The sequence below is a fragment of the Staurois parvus genome, unplaced genomic scaffold (assembly GCF_062004578.1).
Source record: "Staurois parvus isolate SC_StPar_1 unplaced genomic scaffold, SC_StPar_1.0 ptg000871l, whole genome shotgun sequence".
NCBI lineage: Eukaryota > Metazoa > Chordata > Amphibia > Anura > Ranidae > Staurois > Staurois parvus.
The window spans coordinates 416,346-439,264 of NW_028318667.1; the positions used below are offsets into that span (position 1 = coordinate 416,346).

Consider the following 22,919-nt stretch of genomic DNA (forward strand, 5'->3'; position numbering starts at 1 on the left):
CAATACGAGGAAAATAATAAACCATAAATTCATGAATTAATTTTCATTTTCAGCAGCCTCCACTCACCCAGCTCTCCCCTCCTTCTCCTCAGTGTGATTCCTGCTTGCTGGCTTCAGTTCCAAACGGTTTGATTGGGGATTCCACAGGGTCGTTTTCATTAACTTTTTTTTTCCCCTCTTATATCTTCTCCCATAGGGGTATCCGTGGTTAGTGGATCAGCAGGCGTACCCGACTTTTCTCCGGTGCAGGTACAGCTAGGGGGGTACTCAGATAAGCTGCCTTGTCTCTCCCTGCTCCTTGCAAGACGCCGGCCGGCTTCCTCCTTTCCCAGCGCTCCTTTGCGGCTGACCACGTGGTCACGCCACTCTCCTGTCACCTCGGCAACCCGGCTTCCCGGCTCTCTCACTTGCCGCGATCCAGGTTGCCGGGTGGACCAGCCCACACCAGCAGCTCCTCTCTCTCTCCACCTCGAGACCCCACACTGCCGCCGAGGTCCCCACTCTCCAGGTACTTCTTCAGCCGCTCATGTCTCTTCTTGGATGGGGTTGCTGGGGAGACTTAGGCGGAGGAGTACTGTCGGAGAGCTCCTATCTTGTGCTCTCCACCGCCGCCATGTACAGGCTCCTCCCCCCCAGTCCTATCCCTCTTGTATTGAACTGTACTGTTGCTGCATTGTTTCCTGTTATATTGTAAAGCGCTGAGCAAACTGTTGGCGCTATATACAGGTGAAACTCGAAAAATTAGAATGTCGTGCAAAAGTTCATTTATTTCAGTAATGCAACTTAAAAGGTGAAACTAATATAAGAGATAGACTCATTACATGCAAAGCAAGATAGTTCAAGCCGTGATTTGTCATAATTGTGACGATTATGGCTTACAGCTCATGAAAACCCCAAATCCACAATCTCAGAAAATTAGAATATTACATGCAATCAATAAAACAAGGATTGCACATAGAACAATATCGGACCTCTGAAAAGTATAAGCATGCATATGTACTCAGTACTTGGTTTGGGCCCCTTTTGAAGTAATTACTGCCTCAATGCGGCGTGGCATGGAAGCCATCAGCTTGCGGCACTACTGAGGTGTTATGGAAGATCAGGATGCTTCAATAGCGGCCTTCAGCTCTTCTGCATTGTTCGGTCTTATGTCTCTCATCTTTCTCTTGGCAATGCCCCATAGATTCTCTATGGGGTTCAGGTCAGACGAGTTTGCTGGCCAATCAAGCACAGTAATCCCACGGTCATTGAACCAGGTTTTGGTGCTTTTGGCAGTGTGGGCAAGTGCCAAGTCCTGCTGGAAAATGAAGTCAGCATCTCCATAAAGCTCATCTGCGGAAGGAAGCATAAAGTGCTCCAAAATCTCCTGGTAGATGGCTGCATTGACCCTGGACTTAATGGACCAACACCAGTAGTTGACATGGATCCCCAAATCAACACTGGACCTTCAAGCATCTTGCAGTGTGTGCTTCTTTCTTCCTCCATACTATGGGTCCTTGGTTTCCAAATGAGATGCAAAAGTTGCTCTCATCAGAAAAGAGGACTTTGGACCACTGAGCAAAAGACCAGGTCTGTTTTTCTTTAGCCCAGGTAAGACGCTTCTGACGTTGTTTGTTGTTCAGGAGCGGCTTGACAAGAGGAATACGACATTTGATGCCCATGTCCAGGATCCATCTGTGTGTGTGGTGGCTCTTGATACACTGACTCCAGCCTCAGTCCACTCCTTGTGAAAGTACCCAACACTTTTGAATGGCCTTTTCCTGACAATCCTCTCCAGGCTGCGGTCATCCCTGCTGCTTGTGCACCTTTTACTTCCACACTTTTCCCTTCAACATAACATTCTATTTATGTGCTTTGATACAGCACTTTGGGAACATCCAACTTCTTTTGCAATTACCTTTTGAGACTTTCCCTCCTTATGGAGGGTGTCAATGATGGTTTTCTGCACAACTGTCAGGTCAGCAGTCTTTCTCATGATTGTGATTCCTACTGAACCAGACTGAGAGACCATTTAAAGGATGAGGAACCCTTTGCAGGTGTTATGGCTTAATTAGCTGATTAGAGTGGGACACTTTAAGCCTAGAATATTGCACCTTTTCACAATATTCTAATTTTCTAAGATTGTGGATTGGGGTTTTCATGAGCTGTAAGCCATAATCATCACAATTATGACAAATCACGGCTTGAACTATCTTGCTTTGCATGTAATGAGTCTAGCTCATATATTAATTTCACCTTTTAAGTTGTGTTCTGCCCATATTGTTGAAAATAATGTATGTAATATACTGTAATGTTATGTGATGTTGCTGCCATCTATTGGTTAGAGTTATTATGCCTAGTTATATCAGGATTTGTCAGGAAGTGGTAATTTTCACATAGAGGCAATAACCTCTAACCTGGAACTTCCTATCCTCCATTTCGTGACTGCTTCTGAAACTAGCAAGTAGCATACAGTGGAGCTCCAAGCTATTCCTGGACTTATGGTGGAATTGTCCTTGAGTACACTCACTGATGGGATGAAGCTGTTGTATAATGTTTAACGTACTGACACATATGTTTTGTTTGTGCTTATGTTGTAGTTTTACAAAGTTATTCAGAACAAAGAATACATACAGATCTGATGTCTCACGTTTCTCGACTTCTGAATTATTGTTAGACTGTCTGACTAGTGTTATACAACAGCTCAATAACGCGAAGCAGAACAGTAAAAGGACACCCACGTGGCAGTCTGGAATAAACGGAGACGCCGTTACTGCAGCATGAGCCTAAGATCAGGAACAAAGTACCAGGCTGATGACACACTACTGCCGACACAGTGAGGTAGGGATAACATCCCCAGCGCCCAGCAAGATGATGCACAGTCACATGTGTCCAGATCTTCACGATCTAGCAAGATGTCCTCAGCAAGTTCCTCAGCAGTTAGAGCTCATGCCAAGGCAGAAGCTGCCCGTGTCCAGCTACAGTACGCAGAAAAAGAAGCCATGATGATGCAGGAGATAGCAGCTAAGAAAGCTGCCACAGCAGAAAAAGAAGCCATGATGATGCAGGAGGTAGCAGCTAAGAAAGCCATGATGAAAGCTGTCATAGCACAAGAAGAGGTGGAATTAGAATCAAAATTGCTTATCCTGCAGCGACAGACTGCAGCTGCTGAAGCAGAGGCCGCTGCCTACATGGGAACAAGCCGGTCAGGAAGTGAAAAAGCATATAAAGACCCAAAGGTTCCAGAAAAACCTCTATCCTCTGCAGATCGTACAAATGAGTACGTCCAGAACCTTACTGATGTACATACAAAGGAACAGTCTCTTAAACCTGAAGCAAAGGAATTCAGGCCAAGATCTACAGACCCCCTGGGCAGGCCCAATCAACCACAAGAGGTTAGTGGCCACCAGAAAACCAAAAATTAAGCACCAGAATCCCCTAGGAACAAAAAACAACTGTTCCCACCACCTCAACCTAAAGATTACATGTGCGAACAACAATGTGCAGTGGATGTCACCAAATATCTTAACTGCAAAGAAATGGTCAGCTCAGGCTTTCTCCAATTTGATGACTGTCCTGAAAACTATTGGGCATGGAAAGCTTCATTTCTGAATGCCACTAGAGGTCTGAACTTATCACCAGCAGAAATGCTTGATTTATTGATAAAATGGCTTGGTACCGAGTCAGCAGAGCATGCAAAGAGGATGAGAAGAGCAAACCTGTTCAACCCTGCAACAGGACTCAACATGACCTGGAAAAGACTAGAAGAAACGTATAGATCCCCAGAGGTAATTGAAGGAGCACTGTTGAAAAAACTTGAATGATATTATGCTAGAGATAGATTATGCCAAAGAGAATGGCTACTTGCCAGGGCTTTCATATCTAGATACGGCCATAGGCACTAATCCCATAGTAGAGAAACAATCTTCAAATCTGCAAGACAAGTGGATGTCTGTGGGAGGTAAATTCAAAGAAGATTATGGAATCACTTTTCCCCCTTTCTCTGTGCTCTCTAGGTTTGTCCGACAGCAAGCAAAAATCGGAAGTGATCCCAATTTCACCTTCACAACCAGCGGCAATCAATCGCAATGACCTCATAGACCTCACAGTAAGACCTCTGTATCCACACACAAAACAGATGTACCTTCAGAAGTCACAGACTGTCAAAGCACCCATAAGGTACATACAATAGAAAACCCAATACACAAAAAACCACATCCACTAAAGAAATGCAAAGGCTTTAGAAGCAAACCTATTGCAGAGCGGATGCCCTTCCTTAAACAAAACGGCATCTGTTTTAAGTGCTGCGGATCTACTTACCACATTGCCAAAGACTGTAAAATACCAGTGGAATGTACAGAATGTGTGTGAGAGACATATTGCAGCTTTGCACCCTGGCCCTGCTCCTGCACCACTAGAGACTGTAGAACCCATGAAAGATCAGGGCAGGGAGCAACAAGAGACCCCACTCTCTTCAGTAATGTCAAATTGCACTGAAGTATGTGGACAAGGCAAGAGTGCACGATCATGCTCTAAAATCTGTTTAGTGACTGTATATCCCACTGGCAATAAAGAAAAGGCAGTTAAAAAAGGTATGCAAGATGAACAGAGCAACAGATCCCTTGCAAAGACAGACTTCTTTGATACCTTTAACCTTAAGGCAAGTGCAGTTCCATACACCCTAAGGACATGTGCAGGGACAATTGAAACCACAGGGAGAAGAGCTACTGGCTTTACCATTGAATCCTTCAATAAGAAAGTGCATTTCCCACTTCCAACCCTAAGAGAGTGTGTCATGATACCTGATGACAAAACAGAGATTCCCTCTCCAGAAGTAGCCCATCATCACCCTCACCTCCGCTCAATTGCTCACCTTATCCCAGCTGTTGAGCCAGATGTTTCGATCCTTCTACTTCTTGGAAGAGACATCCTTCAGGTACACAAGGTGCGCCAGCAAATCAATGGACCTTACAATGCCCCCTATGCACAGAGACTGGACCTGTGGTGGGTCATTGTAGGAGAAGTTTGTCTGGGGACAGTGCACCAGCCTGACAACATTAGTATTTTGAAGACATCTTTGTTAACAAATGGACGCACATCTCTTCTCAGTCCCTGTCACAACAGCTTCATTGTCAAGGAAAGCTTTGGCAGGTCAACACAACACTGGGACTCTTCTACACTATATGGCAAAGAAGAAGTCAATTCCGACATTGAGACAGACAATCTAGGGATTACAGTGTTTCAGAAAACTAAGGATGATGATAAACAGGCCCTCTCTATAGAGGATCAGACCTTCTTACAGATTATGGATAGAGAGGCCTACCAAGATGACAATCACAGTTGGAATGCCCCTCTCCCCTTTCGCACACCCAGACGTGTCTTGCCTTGTAACAGGGAGCAAGCCATGAAGCGTTTGCATTCACTCAGCAAAACACTACAGAGAAAGCCAGAAGCGAAAAGAGATTTCACTGAATTCATTAAAAGGATGCTGGACAATGATCACGCTGAAGTTGAAGGACCAATTGAGACAGATAGGGAACACTGGTGTTTACCATCCGCACAAACCTAACCAAGTCAGAATAGTTTTTGATTCCAGTGCAGAGTATGGAGTTTCTTTAAAGGGCGTACTGTTAAGTGGCCCTGACCTAAACAATACTTTGCTAGGTGTCTTTATGCGCTTCAGAAAAGAACCCATTGCTTTCACAGCAGATGTACAACAAATGTTTTATTGCTTTCTTGTCAGAGAAGACCATAGACACTTTCTACATTTTCTCTGGTATGAAGACAATGACATAGACAAGGAAATAGTCCAGTACAGAATGAAAGTGCACGTATTTGGCAACAGGCCCTCTCCTGCTGTTGCTATATACTGCATGCAAAAGGCTGCCCAGAAAAATGCGGAGTTCTATGGACAAGAAGCCAAACACTTTGTATTGAGGCATTTCTATGTAGATGATGGACTCGCTTCTGCTAGCATGCCTGAAGATGCAATTTCCATCCTCAGTAAAGCAAAGCAAATGCTGGCAGAATCCAATCTGCGTCTTCATAAAATCGCTTCCAACAGCCAAAGAGTAATGGAAGCCTTCCCTGTAGCAGACAGAGCTAAGGACCTTAAAGATCTTTGCCTAGGTACAGACACCCTTCCTCTGCAGACAAGCCTAGGCCTGAGTTGGGATCTTGAAACAGATAGTTTTGTTTTCCGAGTTTCTTCAGAGGAAAAGCCCTTTACACGTAGAGGAATTCTATCCACCGTAAATAGCCTCTATGATCCCCTAGGGTTTGTGTCACCTGTGACAATAAAAGGTAAGGCCTTAGTTCGGGAACTGTCATCTGGGAAAAGTGAATGGGATGCATTGCTTCCGGAAGGGAGACTATGTGAGCGGGTTCAATGGACAGAATCCTTGCAAGCGTTAGAGCACCTAAAGATAGACAGATGTTATGTTTCCATATCTCTATCAACAGCTCGCAGGAAAGAACTGTGCATTTTCTCAGACGCATCCACCATGGTGATAGGTGCAGTGGCTTACTTGAAAGTAATTGATGCAGAAAATGTGTGCCATGTTGGATTTGTTATAGGAAAGTCCAAATTAAGCCCTAAACCAGCCCACACGATTCCTCGTTTAGAGTTGTGTGCTGCTGTACTTGCAGTCGAAATGTCTGAGCTAATCACTTATGAACTAGACACTGACTTTGATGCTGTCAAATTCTTCACTGATAGCAAGACTGTCCTAGGGTACATTTGCAACACCACAAGGAGATTCTATCTGTATGTCTCCAACAGAGTGAATAGAATCCGGCAATCTACACATCCAGATCAGTGGTTCTATGTATCTACAGAGCAAAACCCTGCAGATTTTGCCACTAGACCTACTCAAGCTGCATGCCTGCAGAATTCTATATGGTTCTCAGGCCCATCCTTTCTGTACCAACCACACTGTGAAGATATAGACACTGCTAATATTTATCTGCTCATAGAGCCCGAAGCTGACCCTGAAATCAGATCGGAAATTACAAGTTTCAGTACCAAAGTTTCTGAAGCACTTCATTCACATTGCTTTTGAGAGATTTTCTTGCTGGAAGATATTAGTTAAAACCCTAGCCAGACTCATCCACGTCGCTAAAACCTTCCGTAGGGAAACCGATAGCGATCAGGTCAGAAGGTGGGAAAGTTTCCATGAACAGGTCAATCTAGAGGAAATTTCTCAGGCAAAGTCTGTTATTTCTTCTGTTCAAAACAAACATTTCCAGAAGAAAATTGACTCCATCACAAAACAAAAGACATTCCCAAAACAAAGCCGTCTTAGGAAGCTCAGCCCCTTCGTAGACAAGAATGGGTTGTTGAGAGTGGGTGGACGCTTGTCTCTTGCCGAACTTCCAAAGGTTGAGAAAGGCTGGTATACCGTATATATACTGTTTTTGGTAGGGTAATGATTGAACTATGACATTATAGTTTTAGTCTAAGATTAGCTAGGATTCCATTTTCCTGTTTGTGTGTTTTTTTTGCATAGCAGTTGTTACATAGGTAGTGGCATAATAAATTATGCCAGACAGGGAGTGTTCTGCCCATATTGTTGAAAATAATGTATGTAATATACTGTAATGTTATGTGATGTTGCTGCCATCTATTGGTTAGAGTTATTATGCCTAGTTATATCAGGATTTGTCAGGAAGTGGTAATTTTCACATAGAGGCAATAACCTCTAACCTGGAACTTCCTATCCTCCATTTCGTGACTGCTTCTGAAACTAGCAAGTAGCATACAGTGGAGCTCCAAGCTATTCCTGGACTTATGGTGGAATTGTCCATGAGTACACTCACTGATGGGATGAAGCTGTTGTATAATGTTTAATGTACTGACACATATGTTTTGTTTGTGATTAAGTTGTAGTTTTACAAAGTTATTCAAAACAAAGAATACATACAGATCTGATGTCTCACGTTTCTTGACTTCTGAATTATTGTTAGACTGTCTGACTAGTGTTATACAACAGTTCAATAACGCGAAGCAGAACAAGTTGCATTACTGAAATAAATGAACTTCTGCACGATATTCTAATTTTTCGAGTTTCACCTGTAAATCCTGTATAATAATAATAATATCTGAATTTAATTTAGCTGCATCATACCCTTTTTCAGAAGGCCTCTTATGCAGTACCATAGCTTTATTGTGGTATGCTTCCAAATTGGTACAATTCCTCAGCACCCTCATAAACTGACCCTTGGGTATGTTTGCGAGCCAGAAGGGATGGTGACAGCTGTCTGTGGAAATGTAGCTGTTCCTATCGGTTTCTTTAAAAAAAGCTTCTGCGGTAATATGTCCTCCAGAGTTGATAAGTGTCACATCTAGAAAGTGGATCTCTTTGGTACTATGTGTATAAGTGAGCTTAATATTTAGATCGTTATTGTTGAGGGTCCCAAAAAAGTCAATAGATGGAGACCATGACTTGGACACAAATTTGGTGGTCTCTTTCAGCAATATTTTAAAGGGTTGCAATATCTACAAAAGTACACTAATGATAGGTTTTCGTTTGAATGCTAAGAAGGAAAATTTGCAAGGAAAACCTCATGCGCTCAGACCTAATAACCCTATATCAGCTGCTGACACCTGCACCTTATTACCTAAAGTGAAAACCAAGGAATACAAACAATTGGCGTAGTGCTCTCTAACCCAAACCGTGATTAAAATCTCCAACGGAGAATTATAATGTGCCAAATAGTGAAACAAACAGTGTAAACAAACAACTCAATATGGTAAATACTAAATATAAACACAAAAATTGATGACCACAGCACAATATTACATATATAATGAGAAACACTTCTGTGCCCCCAATGCTGGGAGATATAACCTACACAAAAAGAGTGACCAAATAGTACTCCATGTCCACACACTCATATCAAAATACCAATAAAACATCAATCAAAACATAGTGAATATAATATAAATAAATCCTTCTAAAAATTAATATATGGAGATATATATATATATATATATATATATATATATATATATATATATATATATATAAAATATGATATGTGACACCAGTGTCCACAGCAATAAGTAAAGTCCACATTTAATTTTAAATTTAGGATGGGCATTAGATATTAGAAGGGTTTTGTACTCTGGGTCTTCTCTGTGTCTGTTTCTCCCTTTTACCTAAATGGTAGGCTAACCATAGCCTGTTTGCATAACAAAGTGGATTCTCATTAAATTCCTGCTTTGTTCTAGAAGTTGCTTTTTAATCCTATGTCAAAGGGATGTAATACTTTTAGCAATTCATCTACAGTTTCACTGTAATTTGCTCTTCCTTCTTTAACATGGTCTGGCAAGCAAAACCATGTATTCACTTCAACTGTTAAAAGCAAGATTTCTATCAGGTCACTTGAGTTGGTAACTCCTAGTAATTTACATCATTGCAAGACATTGCATGAAATGCTATGTGCACTCCTGGCAATAGTTTGCCAATATTAGCTACAAGTAGCACACTTTCTAAAGACTGCATGTGCTCACTAGCCATATTTTGTGCTAGGCTGGCAATTCCTGTTGATCTGCATACACACCCTTTATAAAATGCAAGAAAAATCTTTAAAAAAAAAAAGTAGACTATATCTTTGTGCATAGAAATTGATTACAAACTGCACCCCCAGCTATTTGTTATAGCCCATGTCTGTATCAAGCATTTAGAGCACCCAATGTTCCTTCTTAGGAATACAAACAATTGGTGTAGCGTGATTAAAATCTCCAATGGAGAATTATAATGTGCCAAATAGTGAAACAACTCAAAATTGTAAATACTAAATAAAAACAAAAATTGATGACCACAGCACAATATTACATATATAGTGAGAAACACGTCTGTGCCCCCAACGCTGGGAGATATAACCTACACAAAGAGTGACAAAATAGTACTCTGTGTCCACACACTCATGTCAAAATACCAATAAAACATCAATCAAAACATAGTGAATATAATATAAATAAATCCTTCAAAAATTAATATATGGATATATATATAATATGTGACACCAGTGTCCACAGCAATAAGTAAAAACATGCAGGTGATTCTTGTGTGTTGTGGCTTCTGGTGATGACTCCACACACAGCTAGATTGGCTCCTTACTGTGACCCTAAAAGGGCCTACAGGCCTTTTGGATCACTCCTGGATCCTCCTAGATCAAAACGTATCCTCCAGAGAATTTTACACCAGCAGACACAGCATATATCTTCCAGACCAGAGACCAGCTCTATTTCCCCCTTTCTTAAATGGTTCTAATCAGTATGACCAGCTCTCAAGTAATCCATAAAGAGAAAGAACCTTCTATAGTGTGATACCGTTTATTAGGCAGTAAAAACAGATACAATCATAACACTCACATTGTTGATCATCTTGTACATAGCCTTTAGAACCTCATGTATGGGTGTACTTGCATGGGTTCATCTGAGAGTCCAAAGATGGCGTCCGCGCCGGAAGGGACGTCACCTATGCGTTGCGTCACTGCTCACGTGACTTCATCAGGGTAACATCATTGGTCAACTATACTTCCTTAAATAGGGAAGCAATCTGACCAATTTACTTAGTGGGCGGGCTTACGGTGGCCATTTTCCCATGGACTGCACTGATATTCTATCCTACCGCTGTATCAACCACTCTGCTCTAATATACTTGGATAAGCACAAAAAACACACATGTATATGGACTATAACCTTATTGGGATCCTTATGAATAAAAAACTCCTATGCTAAAACCGCTAATACATAATGTCCCTATATAATCTAATATGCTCCTCCAATAAGCGGTGGCCATTTTACTGAAGCCCACAGGAATGGCTATTAACATATATCATATACAAAAGATGTAACCAACAATCCTATATATTGAAACATTTATCAGTTAAAACCCAAACCCAAAACTGTAAACCCCAATAGCTAATATAGTTAACCATACTTTAAAATAAACTTTATTTAAATAGTCACTACCTAACCCATACTGTATTGCACATCTTATATTAAAATCTCCATACCAGCCAATGCACATAAGACTTTCAATTCTGAGACCATATATACTAACAATAACCAGGATAATTGACGCTAAGTATACTACTAAACTGACGCTGCTAAAAAGTGGGGAATAAGATAAGCTATAAATTCAAAAATATTTTAAAAAAACTATAAATATTAAAAATAGCATAAAACCTTGCAAGGACACCTCATATCATTCAGTGTACTCATATATTATATACATTTTCATATTTATAAAACATAATAGATAAAAAGAAAATTAAATACTAACAGTCAGATGGATAAAATATTTAATAATCACTAATAAAACAATTGAGGTCGAATTCAACATTAAGTCCTCCAGGTGCCTGTGTCTTCATATTAGAAATCCCACGGGATTCTGCCTTAACATACGCACCTTATTGCTACTCTCCAGTGACATTTATATTTTCTAATCCCCAGAACCGTAGGGATGATGGATCCTTATTATGGCACATAGAAAAGGGTCTAGACACACTATGTTTAGGAAAACCTTTCCGTATATTTTGGACATGTTCTCATATTCTTTTTCATAGTGGCCTTTTGGTTCTACCAATATATTGCAAGCCACATTTACATTCCAAACAATATACTACTCCCTCTGTCCTACATGTAATAAAATCACTTCTCTTTAATTCTTCACCAGTGTTAGTTGCCATAAACGTTTTACGTTTTAAATTTTCACCTTTAGTGGCCCTACATGCAAAACATACCTTACATGGGAAAAATCCTATCTGATCTGGAAAAGTAATATGTTTTTTCCCTAATAGGGGGATCTAGAACATTTATTTCTCAGTGTTGGGGCTTTGCGATAGATTAACTTAGGTTTTTCGGGTAATATCTCATGTAACACAGGGTCTGCTTTGAGAATCGACCAGTGTTTTTTACTGATATGCTCAATCTTCTTATAATGTGCATTAAAATCCAATATGATAGCTGTCTGATCTTCGAAGTTTCCTTTTTTATCTTTAAGCAATAACGACCTATGTTTCCAACTTGTGACATAAAACCCTTAATCATCTCCGTGGAGTAACCCTTATCCAAAAATATATGACTCATCATTTCTACCTGTTGATCATAATCTTTTTTGGTACAATTTCTTTTTAGCCTAATAAATTGTCCTTTAGGTATATTTAACAACCAAAGCGGAAAATGGCAGCTAGTTATAGGGATATAACCATTCCTATCTACATCCTTAAAGGTCGCCCCTTTATCAATAGTGATAGTTAAATAAAAAAAATTGATATTAGTAGTACTAGTCTCCCAACAAAATATTATATTCTTATTGTTCTTATTAAGTGAATTAAGAAACCATTGTAAAGCCTCTATTTCACCTTCCCATATTAAGATCACATCATCTATATATCTCTTGTATAGTGTCAAACTGGCTGGGAAATTCTTGTATATTACCACTTTTTCCCAATGTGCCATGAACAAGTTCGCTACACTTGGAGCGAACCTTGCTCCCATGGCGACCCCTTTATTTTGGCTATAAAACGTATTTTCATGCCAAAAATAATTATGTGCAATGCAAAAGTCCAGGCGTGCGAATACAAAATTGTTCTGATTCAATGTATGATTAGCAAATTCATTCAGACCCCAATCTACCGCTTCTCTTGCATCATCATGACTAATCGTGTACAGGGAAGATACATCCGCACATGCTATAATTCTATTGTTAGAGTCCTCTTTTAATTCTCCAAGTAGTTGCGGCGTGGACGCCATCTTTGGACTCTTAGATGAACCCATGCAAGTACACCCATACATGGAGGTTCTAAAGGCTATGTACAAGATGATCAACAATGTGAGTGTTATGATTGTATTTGTTTTTACTGCTTAATAAATGGTATCACACTATAGAAGGTTCTTTCTCTTTATGGATTACTTGAGAGCTGGTCATACTGATTAGAGCCATTTAAGAAAGGGGGAAATAGAGCTGGTCCCTGGTCTGGAAGATATATGCTGTGTCTGCTGGTGTAAAATTCTCTGGAGGATACGTTTTGATCTAGGAGGATCCAGGAGTGATCCAAAAGGCCTGTAGGCCCTTTTAGGGTCGCAGTAAGGAGGTGAGGAGCCAATCTAGCTGTGTGTGGAGTCATCACCAGAAGCCACAACGCACAAGAATCACCTACATGTTTTTACTTATTCCTGTGGACACTGGTGTCACATATCATTATATATATATATCCATATATTAATTTTTGAAGGATTTATTTATATTATATTCACTATGTTTTGATTGATGTTTTATTGGTATTTTGATATGAGTGTGTGGACACAGAGCACTATTTTGTCACTCTTTGTGTAGGTTATATCTCCCAGCGTTGGGGGCACAGAAGTGTTTCTCACTATATATGTAATATTGTGCTGTGGTCATCAATTTTTGTTTTTATTTAGTATTTACAATTTTGAGTTGTTTCACTATTTGGCACATTATAATTCTCCATTGGAGATTTTAATCACGCTACACCAATTGTTTGTATTCCTAAGAAGGAACATTGGGTGCTCTAAATGCTTGATACAGACATGGGCTATAACAAATAGCTGGGGGTGCAGTTTGTAATCAATTTCTATGCACAAAGATATAGTCTACTTTTTTTTTTTAAAGATTTTTCTTGCATTTTATAAAGGGTGTGTATGCAGATCAACAGGAATTGCCAGCCTAGCACAAAATATGGCTAGTGAGCACATGCAGTCTTTAGAAAGTGTGCTACTTGTAGCTAATATTGGCAAACTATTGCCAGGAGTGCACATAGCATTTCATGCAATGTCTTGCAATGATGTAAATTACTAGGAGTTACCAACTCAAGTGACCTGATAGAAATCTTGCTTTTAACAGTTGAAGTGAATACATGGTTTTGCTTGCCAGACCATGTTAAAGAAGGAAGAGCAAATTACAGTGAAACTGTAGATGAATTGCTAAAACTATTACATCCCTTTGACATAGGATTAAAAAGCAGCTTATAGAACAAAGCAGGAAATTAATGAGAATCCACTTTGTTATGCAAACAGGCTATGGTCAGCCTACCATTTAGGTAAAAGGGAGAAATAGACACAGAGAAGACCAAGAGTACAAAACCCTTCTAACATCTAATGCCCATCCTAAATTTAAAATTAAATGTGGATTTTTCATGGATCCCCTTAAAGACTCATATACATACAGTTGTGTTCAAAATAATAGCAGTGTGTTGAAAAAAGTGAATAAAGCTCAAAATCCTTCTAATAGCTTTTATTTCCATACACACAAATGCATTAGGAACACTACACATTCTATTCCAAATCAAAAAATATATCAAATTTGTGTTGTTCCTCTAAAAAAAAAAAATGAAGAAAAGTGAATATTAGACTGTTCAAAAAAATAGCAGTGTTTGTATTCTTCTTTACAAACTCAAACATTCACTATATAAACTGAAAAATGTTTGAAGATTTTGCTTTCCTTTGAATCACTTAATATTTAGTTGTATAACCACTGTTTCTGAGAACTGCTGTACATCTGTGTTACATGGAATCAACCAACTTCTGCCACCTGTGAACAGGTATTCCAGCCCAAGATGATTGAACTACATTCCACAGTTCTTCTCTATTTCTTGGTTTTGCTTCAGAAACTGCATTTTTGATGTCACCCGACAAGTTTTCTTTTGGATTAAGATCCGGGGATTGGGCTGGCCACTCCATAACGTCAATCTTGTTGGTCTGGAACCAAGATGTTGCACGTTTACTGGTGTGTTTGGGGTCGTTGTCTTGTTGGAACACCCATTTCAAGGGCATTTCCTCTTCAGCATAAGGCAGCATGACCTCTTCAAGTATTCTGATGTATTCAAACTGATCCATGATCCCTGGTATGCGATAAATAGGCCCAACACCGTAGTATGAGAAACATCCCCATATCATGATGCTTGCGCAACCATGCTTCACTGACTTCACAGTGTACTGTGGCTTGAATTCAATGTTTGGGGGTCATCTGACATACTGTCTCCGGCCACTAGACCCAAAAAGAACAATCTTACTTTCATCAGTCCACAAAATGTTGCACCATTTCTCTTTAGGCCAGTCAATGTGCTCTTTGGCAAATTGTAACCTCATCAGCACGTCTTTTTTTCAACAGTGGGACTTTGCGGGGGCTTCTTGCAGATAGCTTGGCTTCACATAGGCGTCTTCTAATTGTAACAGTACTCACAGGTAACTTTAGACCTTCTTTGATCTTCCTGGAGCTGATTGTTGCTGAGTCCTTGCCATTTTGGCTATTCTTCTATCCATTCGAATGGTAGTTTTTCGCTTTCTTCCACGTATTTCAGGTTTTGGTTGCCATTTTAAAGCATTTGCTATCATTTTAGCTGAGCAGCCTATCATTTTCTGCACTTCTTTATATGTTTTCCCCTCTCCAATCAACTTTTTAATCAAGGTACGCTGTTCTTCTCAGCAATGTCTGGAACGACCCATTTTCCTCAGAAATTCAGAGAGAAATGCACTGTAACCAGCATGTACAACATTTGCTGCCTTCCTTCCTTAAATAAGGGCAATAATTGCCACCTGTTTTTCAAAGAATGAATGACCTCACTATTAGAACTCCACACTGCTATTATTTTGAACACGCCTCTTTCAATTAGTGATTCAATTACACAGAATCAGCAGCATGCATGTCATGACTGTTGGGTCTGTTGGATTTCTATTACTCTACTACACCTGCTAGTAAATTATTTGCCATGTAGAAATATAATTTTTACCAAAAAAAGTGATTGATCAGGTTAGTGATGTCTGACTGCTATTATTTTGAACACAACTGTATGTTACATATATTATATATTGCAACTAATTTAGACTTCTTTTTTACCTTCATTTTCACCAGGTAATCTGGCCACTAAGCCTATTTGAAAATGAAATGAAAATCTTCCTTTAACAGATCAAACTGTTCAGGAAAAAAGGAAGAGGATTGAGAAAAAAACATTTAACACAGAGAGGAGAGCGTACAAAGGTTGGCTTTTGTTTGATTATCTTCAATCAAAAAAAAAAAAAAAAACACTGTTGCTGTGACTGTCTAAAAAGTGTTGCTGGAGTCCATCTAAATTTGCCAGTGCATCTAAGATTACCTCTCCACAGGTTGACAATGTTGCTGGCTAAGGGTGGCTCCATTGCTCCTCCATAGAACAGAGCCACCAAGTCAGGAAGTGTGTTAGCAGCTGGATCACGAGGGTAGAAAAAAAGTGGATTGAAGCAGGCACAACATTTATGGATTGGTTAGCTCAAACATATTATGGGGGCCACCATAGTAGGGAAGATGCATTCCTTAACAAAACCCTCTGCCAACTAATATAAAAGGTAAACTTATTAAATGACTGGAAAGGACTTATCCAGGTTTTTCCAATTTTATAAAAAAAAAAAATCATCAAATTAAGGGTTGTGAGAAATCCAGGCTAGATAATGTACTAGTAGTAGACACAATCACATTCTTAGGTTTAAGTGCTTTGTGGACAAGTGAATTGTGGACAGCTAATTGATCTGATTACCTCCCTCTAACTGGGAAAGACCGAAGATCTCCAGGATGGGTTTTTTCATCTAAGGACGGCAGAACTTCTGACTGTAACAGTTGCTCTAATTATGTGGAAGAAATAGCAACCAGTAAACCAAAAATGGTGTTCACAGTGTGGAAATATGCAAGCGTTCATGCAGGAAGTGACAGTTAAAGTACTCACACCCTAGGAAAATTTAAAAAAGGGACCAGACTGCCCACAAAGACTGTACCATCTAAGTGTGAAAGCTTTTGCCACAGCTCTGGCATGGAAATCGTCCCGTAGTAAATTACCAGCACTTATAAAACATGCAGCAGAGTCCAATACAAAGTACTTAGCAGGTATTCCTGCAGGGAATGACACTTTAGAACAGTCTCAAAATATTTTCTCATGACTGGTTTAAAGTCTGTGATTGATAGTTAACTGGAGAGACTAATCAAAATGAGAAAGGTCTAGTGTAATCTCCTATTAGTCGAAAGCTGAAGGAAATCCCACAAACTCTTGGTCAGGGAAGCTGAGAATAGTAGATCTTTCTAAAGACACAAAGCTAAACTGAGGTATGACTAGTACGGAAGGGGTTAAAAGCCCCTACGGCCAGCCTACAGTTTTTGCATGTGCCTAGTGTTTATTCCATCTGGGCAAATTAATGGACCATAGAGAAAACGAACATTTAACAAAAACAGGTAATTATTTTATGTTATATTGATAGAAACTGATTCTATATGCAATACAAATACACATTTAAGAATCACAATTTAAAGCAGTTTTAACAAACTTACATAAGTTTTGCCACAGCCAATGCTCTCTTTGCATCTGCAGTTCCCTGTACAAACATAAAAATAAGATTTTTGTACTCACTGTAAAAACCTTTACTTCAGTGTTCACTAAGGCACACAGCACTCAATGTCTAATACACATAAGTTATACATCTGTCTAGAGAATTTGGACACTAAAGGGAGTGTTTATAAAAATATTGTATAGCAATTTGCCCAGTGAACGTGCATGTATATACAGTAAATTCTGTGCAAATGGGGTAAAAAAAACAATCAAACAAATGTTTCCAGGTTCTTTCCTGTGCTGGTCAAGCGTGGTTCATTGATTTGAGATGGAAAATATTGCTTTTGGCAACCAGATGGGGCCAAGTATCATAAAAATTTCACGATAGCATCTAGTTGCCAAATGCACTATTTTTCAGTATAGATCAGTGAAAAACTTCCAAGCCGCACCGCAAATAGCCTAACAATGTTTGCTTTTTGCACCATTTGCAAAGAACAGGGCAAAATTCTATGCAATTTGTTTATAAATAAGGCCCTAAGTTTTTCAAATAAACAAAAAGGGAACCAGCTCCTAATGGCCAAAACCCCAACTTGCTATGCAACCTCCATTGCAAAAAGCAGTATGAATCCAGGGTCTGTGGTGTGGTGGTAAATCACGAACCAAAGGATCCTGAGGAGCTGACCAGGAGTCTCTGGTGAAGCACAGAGTTTCCACCAAAAAAGAAAAGAGAGGGACGCTGGAGAGACCATATAGTGTAGTAGATTAATTCAAAAACAAGGATAAATTTCTTCCACAATAAAAGGAAAGAGGTCAAAATATTCAAAGTGGGAAAGGGATTTGGGAGTCACTCTTTCTGAAGAGGACTGGGAAAGAATATATGTAACTACACACAAAGGAACTCTGAAAGTTAATATTCAGGAAAACAGATATAAGCTGCAAATCAGGTGGTATTGTACCCCCAAATGTAGTCCCTAAGTTTTGCCCAGCTGTTACTGACCAGTGTTGGAGGTGTTTGTCTGAACCTGGAACATTGCTAATGTATATGGTGGCAGTGCATCTCTGATGAGCATTTGGAAAGAGGTCCATCGTATTACTACCGCAGTTACAGGGATCCCTTGGAGTACTGGCCTATGCAGTACTTGTTGCACCACTCTGGAATATCAAAAAATGTATACTTTAAGTCACTCGCTATGCACATGATCAATGCTGCAAGAATCTGCATCCCAGTCCAATGGTGCACAAACCAAGTTCCCACTGTGGTGGAGTGGTTCCAGCGTATCAACAGAATTAAAGGGCATGGAGGAACTGATGCACATTTCTCAAGAGAGGAGGATTATGCATTTCCACACTGTGTGGGCATGCTCGGTTCATTATCAAATGCAGCCTGAATATGTTAATCTAATTCACCCCACGGGGCAAGGTTGAAGGATTACCTGGTGAACTTGTGATGGGTTTCTTGGCGAAACTTTTGGTGGCAGTAAATTTCTACCCCTCTATCCTTGAATTGGGGACTGCTGTGTGTGGACCTATTCCCTTTCACTGCCCCACCTTTATTTTTTCTCTCTCCTCATCCCCCTACCCTCCCTCTCTGTCTTTTTGCCCTCTCTTATTCTCTTTTCTTTTCTCTTATATAGCCATGTTGCTGGCAAGCATTTTGGTGCCGTAATTTTACCTTGGATAATAATATTGAGTTAATAGGGTTAGACTTCCTGAGATGCTTTTAGATAGCAACCTACTGTTTCATTTTGCAGTCTAATCTCAAGGGTCGGTGTATTTTCACATGTATTTTCCAGATTATTGTCTTACATGAAACCGTCCTGACTCCTCTGGACAAATTTCTTTTGACATATAGGCCCTGATTTACTAAGACTTGAGTCTACCAGCAGACTCAGAACATTCAGGCAGACTCAGTTAAATCAATCAAGACCGGTCAGTCTTCTGAGCGGCGTCTAGCAATCTCATTGACGAACGTCTACTTTGCTATTAGTAAATGTGGAATCGCGTCTGGCACATTTTTAGGTGCAATACCGGATATGTTCGCTAGATGGCGCACACACGAAGGCTTTGTAGCATTGGCGTTTTTGTGTTAGCATAAGAGAATACTTAGAATGTAACAAATAGTACACCTATATTAGAATTTATTTTTTTTTTGCTGTTTCTCCAAAATAATCAGACAACTAATGCATTTACTAATGAATGTCATACATTCTATTTTCAAATGTTAAACATTTTCACACTTATATCTCAAATAATTTGGATTGTCTAGTTCTAATTTCCCAATATAATGATATATCTTCATTCTCTTTAATCACGTAACTATTCTATGTTAAAGTCAAGTGCAGCGCTATAAATGCATGTGATCAATAACGAACGCATGTAAAAACCAAAAAGTGCAAAGAATTGCAATAATGATGTAAAATGGTAAATGGTGCTAAAATAAGTTCATATAATCATTCCTGAATAATGGAATGTCCTTCGTGTGAGAGTACCAACTTAGAGAGTGCCTATGAATGGCACGTGTGGTTTCTCCGTGATGGACAGTAGTGCATGAACTCGTGAAAGATAAACGACCCTTGGGACTGGTCTACACTCACCAGAACAAAAGTATTAATGCGCATGGGTTATACACATCACACATCTGGTGGCAGCTATGGGTTAGTCATCCAGCTCCAGCCATCCATCCATCAGGGTGGGTGCCCAAATGGTCCTGGGGAGGAATTAGCTCAGCCACAGGAGCCAGAAAGGTGCATAATAGTGTAGTACACTGTCACAAGGGTGGATGACCTTTCACGAGTTCATGCACTACTGTTCATGGTTATATTTATCTTGTGTAATACCATTTTAGTAGTCTATATAATTTGACCAGCGCTCGCTTTATCATTTTTAAACAATGTAACTATTCTACATTGTATCTCAAACTGTCTCTCCCACAGTGGTTTAGTAGTTAGAGCTCAGAACTTACAGCACTTGGGACATGGGTTCTAATCCCAGTCATGGCTACATCCCAGTTTGCATGCTTTCCCTGTATGGATGTGTTTCTGCCAACACTCAAAAGACATGCTGTTAGGTTCATTGGACCTAGTTACATGGCTGAATTTCTGCCCTTAGATTATAAGCTCCTTGACATTTATGAACGTTAAAAAAGTGGAGATCAATTTTCTGGGTTGTGTCAGTGCCAGAAATATTGATCAATCAATTATGATTTTGCCTAATGACTAGAAAGTGGATGAATGTTACCTGCATCCTGTTCTGCCAATTAGGAAATGTGCAAGTTTCATGCTGTGTATATTTCGTTGTAACTTTTTTCTATTCTTTTAAATCTGTCTCCTTATACAACTTGACCCCCTCCCCCACCCCATCATCACCTGTCCCATATGCAATTCTTTGGATCAACGCCCCACTGTTTTTAACCACTTGCCTACCAGGCACTTATATCCCCTTATTTACCAGGCCAATTTTCAGCTTTCAGCGCTGCCGCACTTTGATTGACAATTGCGCAGTCATGCAACATTGTACGCATATGAAATTGTGATCATTTTTTTCTCACAAATAGAGCTTTCTTTTGGTGGTATTTAAATCGCCACTGGGCGCTTTACTTTTTGCGCTATAAATAAAAAATTGCCAAAAATTTGAAGAAAAAAAAAAAAGTTTCTTTGTTTCTATTATAAAATTTTTCAAACAGGTAATTTTTCTTCTTCACTGATGTGCGTTGATGAGACAGCACTGATAGGCGGCACTGATGGGCACTGATAGGCAGTACTAATGAGGTGGCACGGATAGGCGGCACTGATAGACAGCACTAATGAGGTGTCTTGGATAGGCGGCACTAATATGCAGCACTGATAGGCGGCACTGATGATGGGTACTGATAGACGGCACTGACAGGCATCACTGCTGGGCACTGACTGGCGGCACTGACTGGCACAACCGCTGGGCACTGACTGGTGGCACTGACTGGCAGCACTGCTGGGCTGCACTGGTGGGTGGCACTGGTGGGCAGCACTGGTGGGTGGGCACAGGTGGGTGGCACTGGTGGGCACAGGTGGGTGGCACTGCTGGGCACAGGTGGGTGGCACTGCTGGGCACAGGTGGGTGGCACTGCTGGGCACAGGTGTGTGAAATTGCAGAGTGGCACAGGTGGGTGCACTGCTGGGCACAGGTGGGTGATCTGCTGGGCACAGGTGGGCGGAGCTAGTGGGCGCACTGCAGGGCACAGGTGGGCGGAACTTGCGGGTGGCACTGCTGGGCACCGATCATCAGGGCACTGATCATCAGTGCCGATCCCCGCTCTGACAACTGCCGGTTCTCGGCAGTACTTTCCTCACGATCTGACAGCGTGAGGAAAGTGCAGCCGAGAATCGGCACTTGCATTTCCCTCTGATCAGCGTGTCATTGGACACCGCTGATCAGGTGGTAAAAGGCCGCTGTGATTGGCCCTTTACCACATCACGTGATCAGCTGTGTCATATGACGTCCACTCAGAACTGGCCGGCCGCAGTGCAGCCGTCATTCGGCTATCTGCGGTCGGCAACAAGTTAACTATTTACTGATCAAGTGAATGTGTCTCATTTTCTATCAGCTACAGCTCAGATCTCACATTATTATACGAGTGCTGATTGTATATCACCACTAGTCTGATTGAATTCACAATCCCTGGTCAGTCTCGTTCCCTTACCTCTAATAATCTTTAGGACCAGTTCACACTACATGTGTTTCAGTTGCTTTTTCGGCATCACAAACGCACAGAAAGAAGGTTATATGGTTGTCAATGTCATAGTTCACATCAGCGCTTGCATTTTCAGTGCATTGCAGGTGCTGTAAACAAAGTTGACCACGCTGCATTGTTTCTGCACAGAACTGTACTGGAACACATTGAAATGTCCTTGAATGTACTAAAACGCACATGTCCCTAATTAAATTGAACAAAAAGAAAGTAGAAAAAACTAACTGGAAGGGATACAAAAATGCAATGCAACGTGTCCAAAACGCATCCAAAATGTACTGGAACACACTAAACATGCATGCCAAAAGGACATGCAAAAACACATCAGGAACAAATCTAGACTGTTTCTATAGTGTGAACTGGCCCTTAGGACTTGTTCACACCATTGGTGGTGCAGAACGCATGCAAGAACACATTTTCCAGCACAGCAAAGAAATGCAATGCCCTTTGCAGATGTGCGCGGTTAGGTGCAACACACTTTTAAAATAATATGCCTGCAGTATTTTTGCATGTTCCCACACATTAGGCAGGCCATTGAAATTAACGAGCCGAGGGAAAAAAAAAAGTAAAAAATGCCCCATTCACACAGGTCCTCTGGCCTGTACAGCATGAATGAGTGGGTTGTTTATGTGGCTAGAGCCACCAGTGGGGACACAGCATCTGTATGAACACAGGTTTTAATTTGACAGGTGTGAAGGCGTGGGGAAGTGGCCCTGAATGCGCACTGTCTGTGTTCAGGGCTGTACACCTGCACCCATATGCTTGTCAAATTATGACCTGCAGCAATTCCATAGTGTAACATAGGTTGCCTGCAAACGGCGATAGCCACAGAAACAAACCACTGATTCCCACTCTACAGGCCACAGCACCCATGAGCCCCAAAACCTCAATT

The 22,919-nt window shown here is 40.5% G+C and overlaps 1 protein-coding gene across 1 annotated transcript in view; it reads right to left on the reverse strand.

The window, feature by feature from the left end:
- Nucleotides 1–22,919, reverse strand: part of LOC149443193 (tRNA-dihydrouridine(20) synthase [NAD(P)+]-like) — a 484,600-nt gene that overhangs the window by 305,308 nt on the left and 156,373 nt on the right. Inside the window, exon 5 of the mRNA XM_089655785.1 lies at nucleotides 17,307–17,350. Coding sequence (XP_089511911.1) covers nucleotides 17,307–17,350 — 44 coding nt within the window. The remainder of the gene's footprint in view (nucleotides 1–17,306; nucleotides 17,351–22,919) is intronic.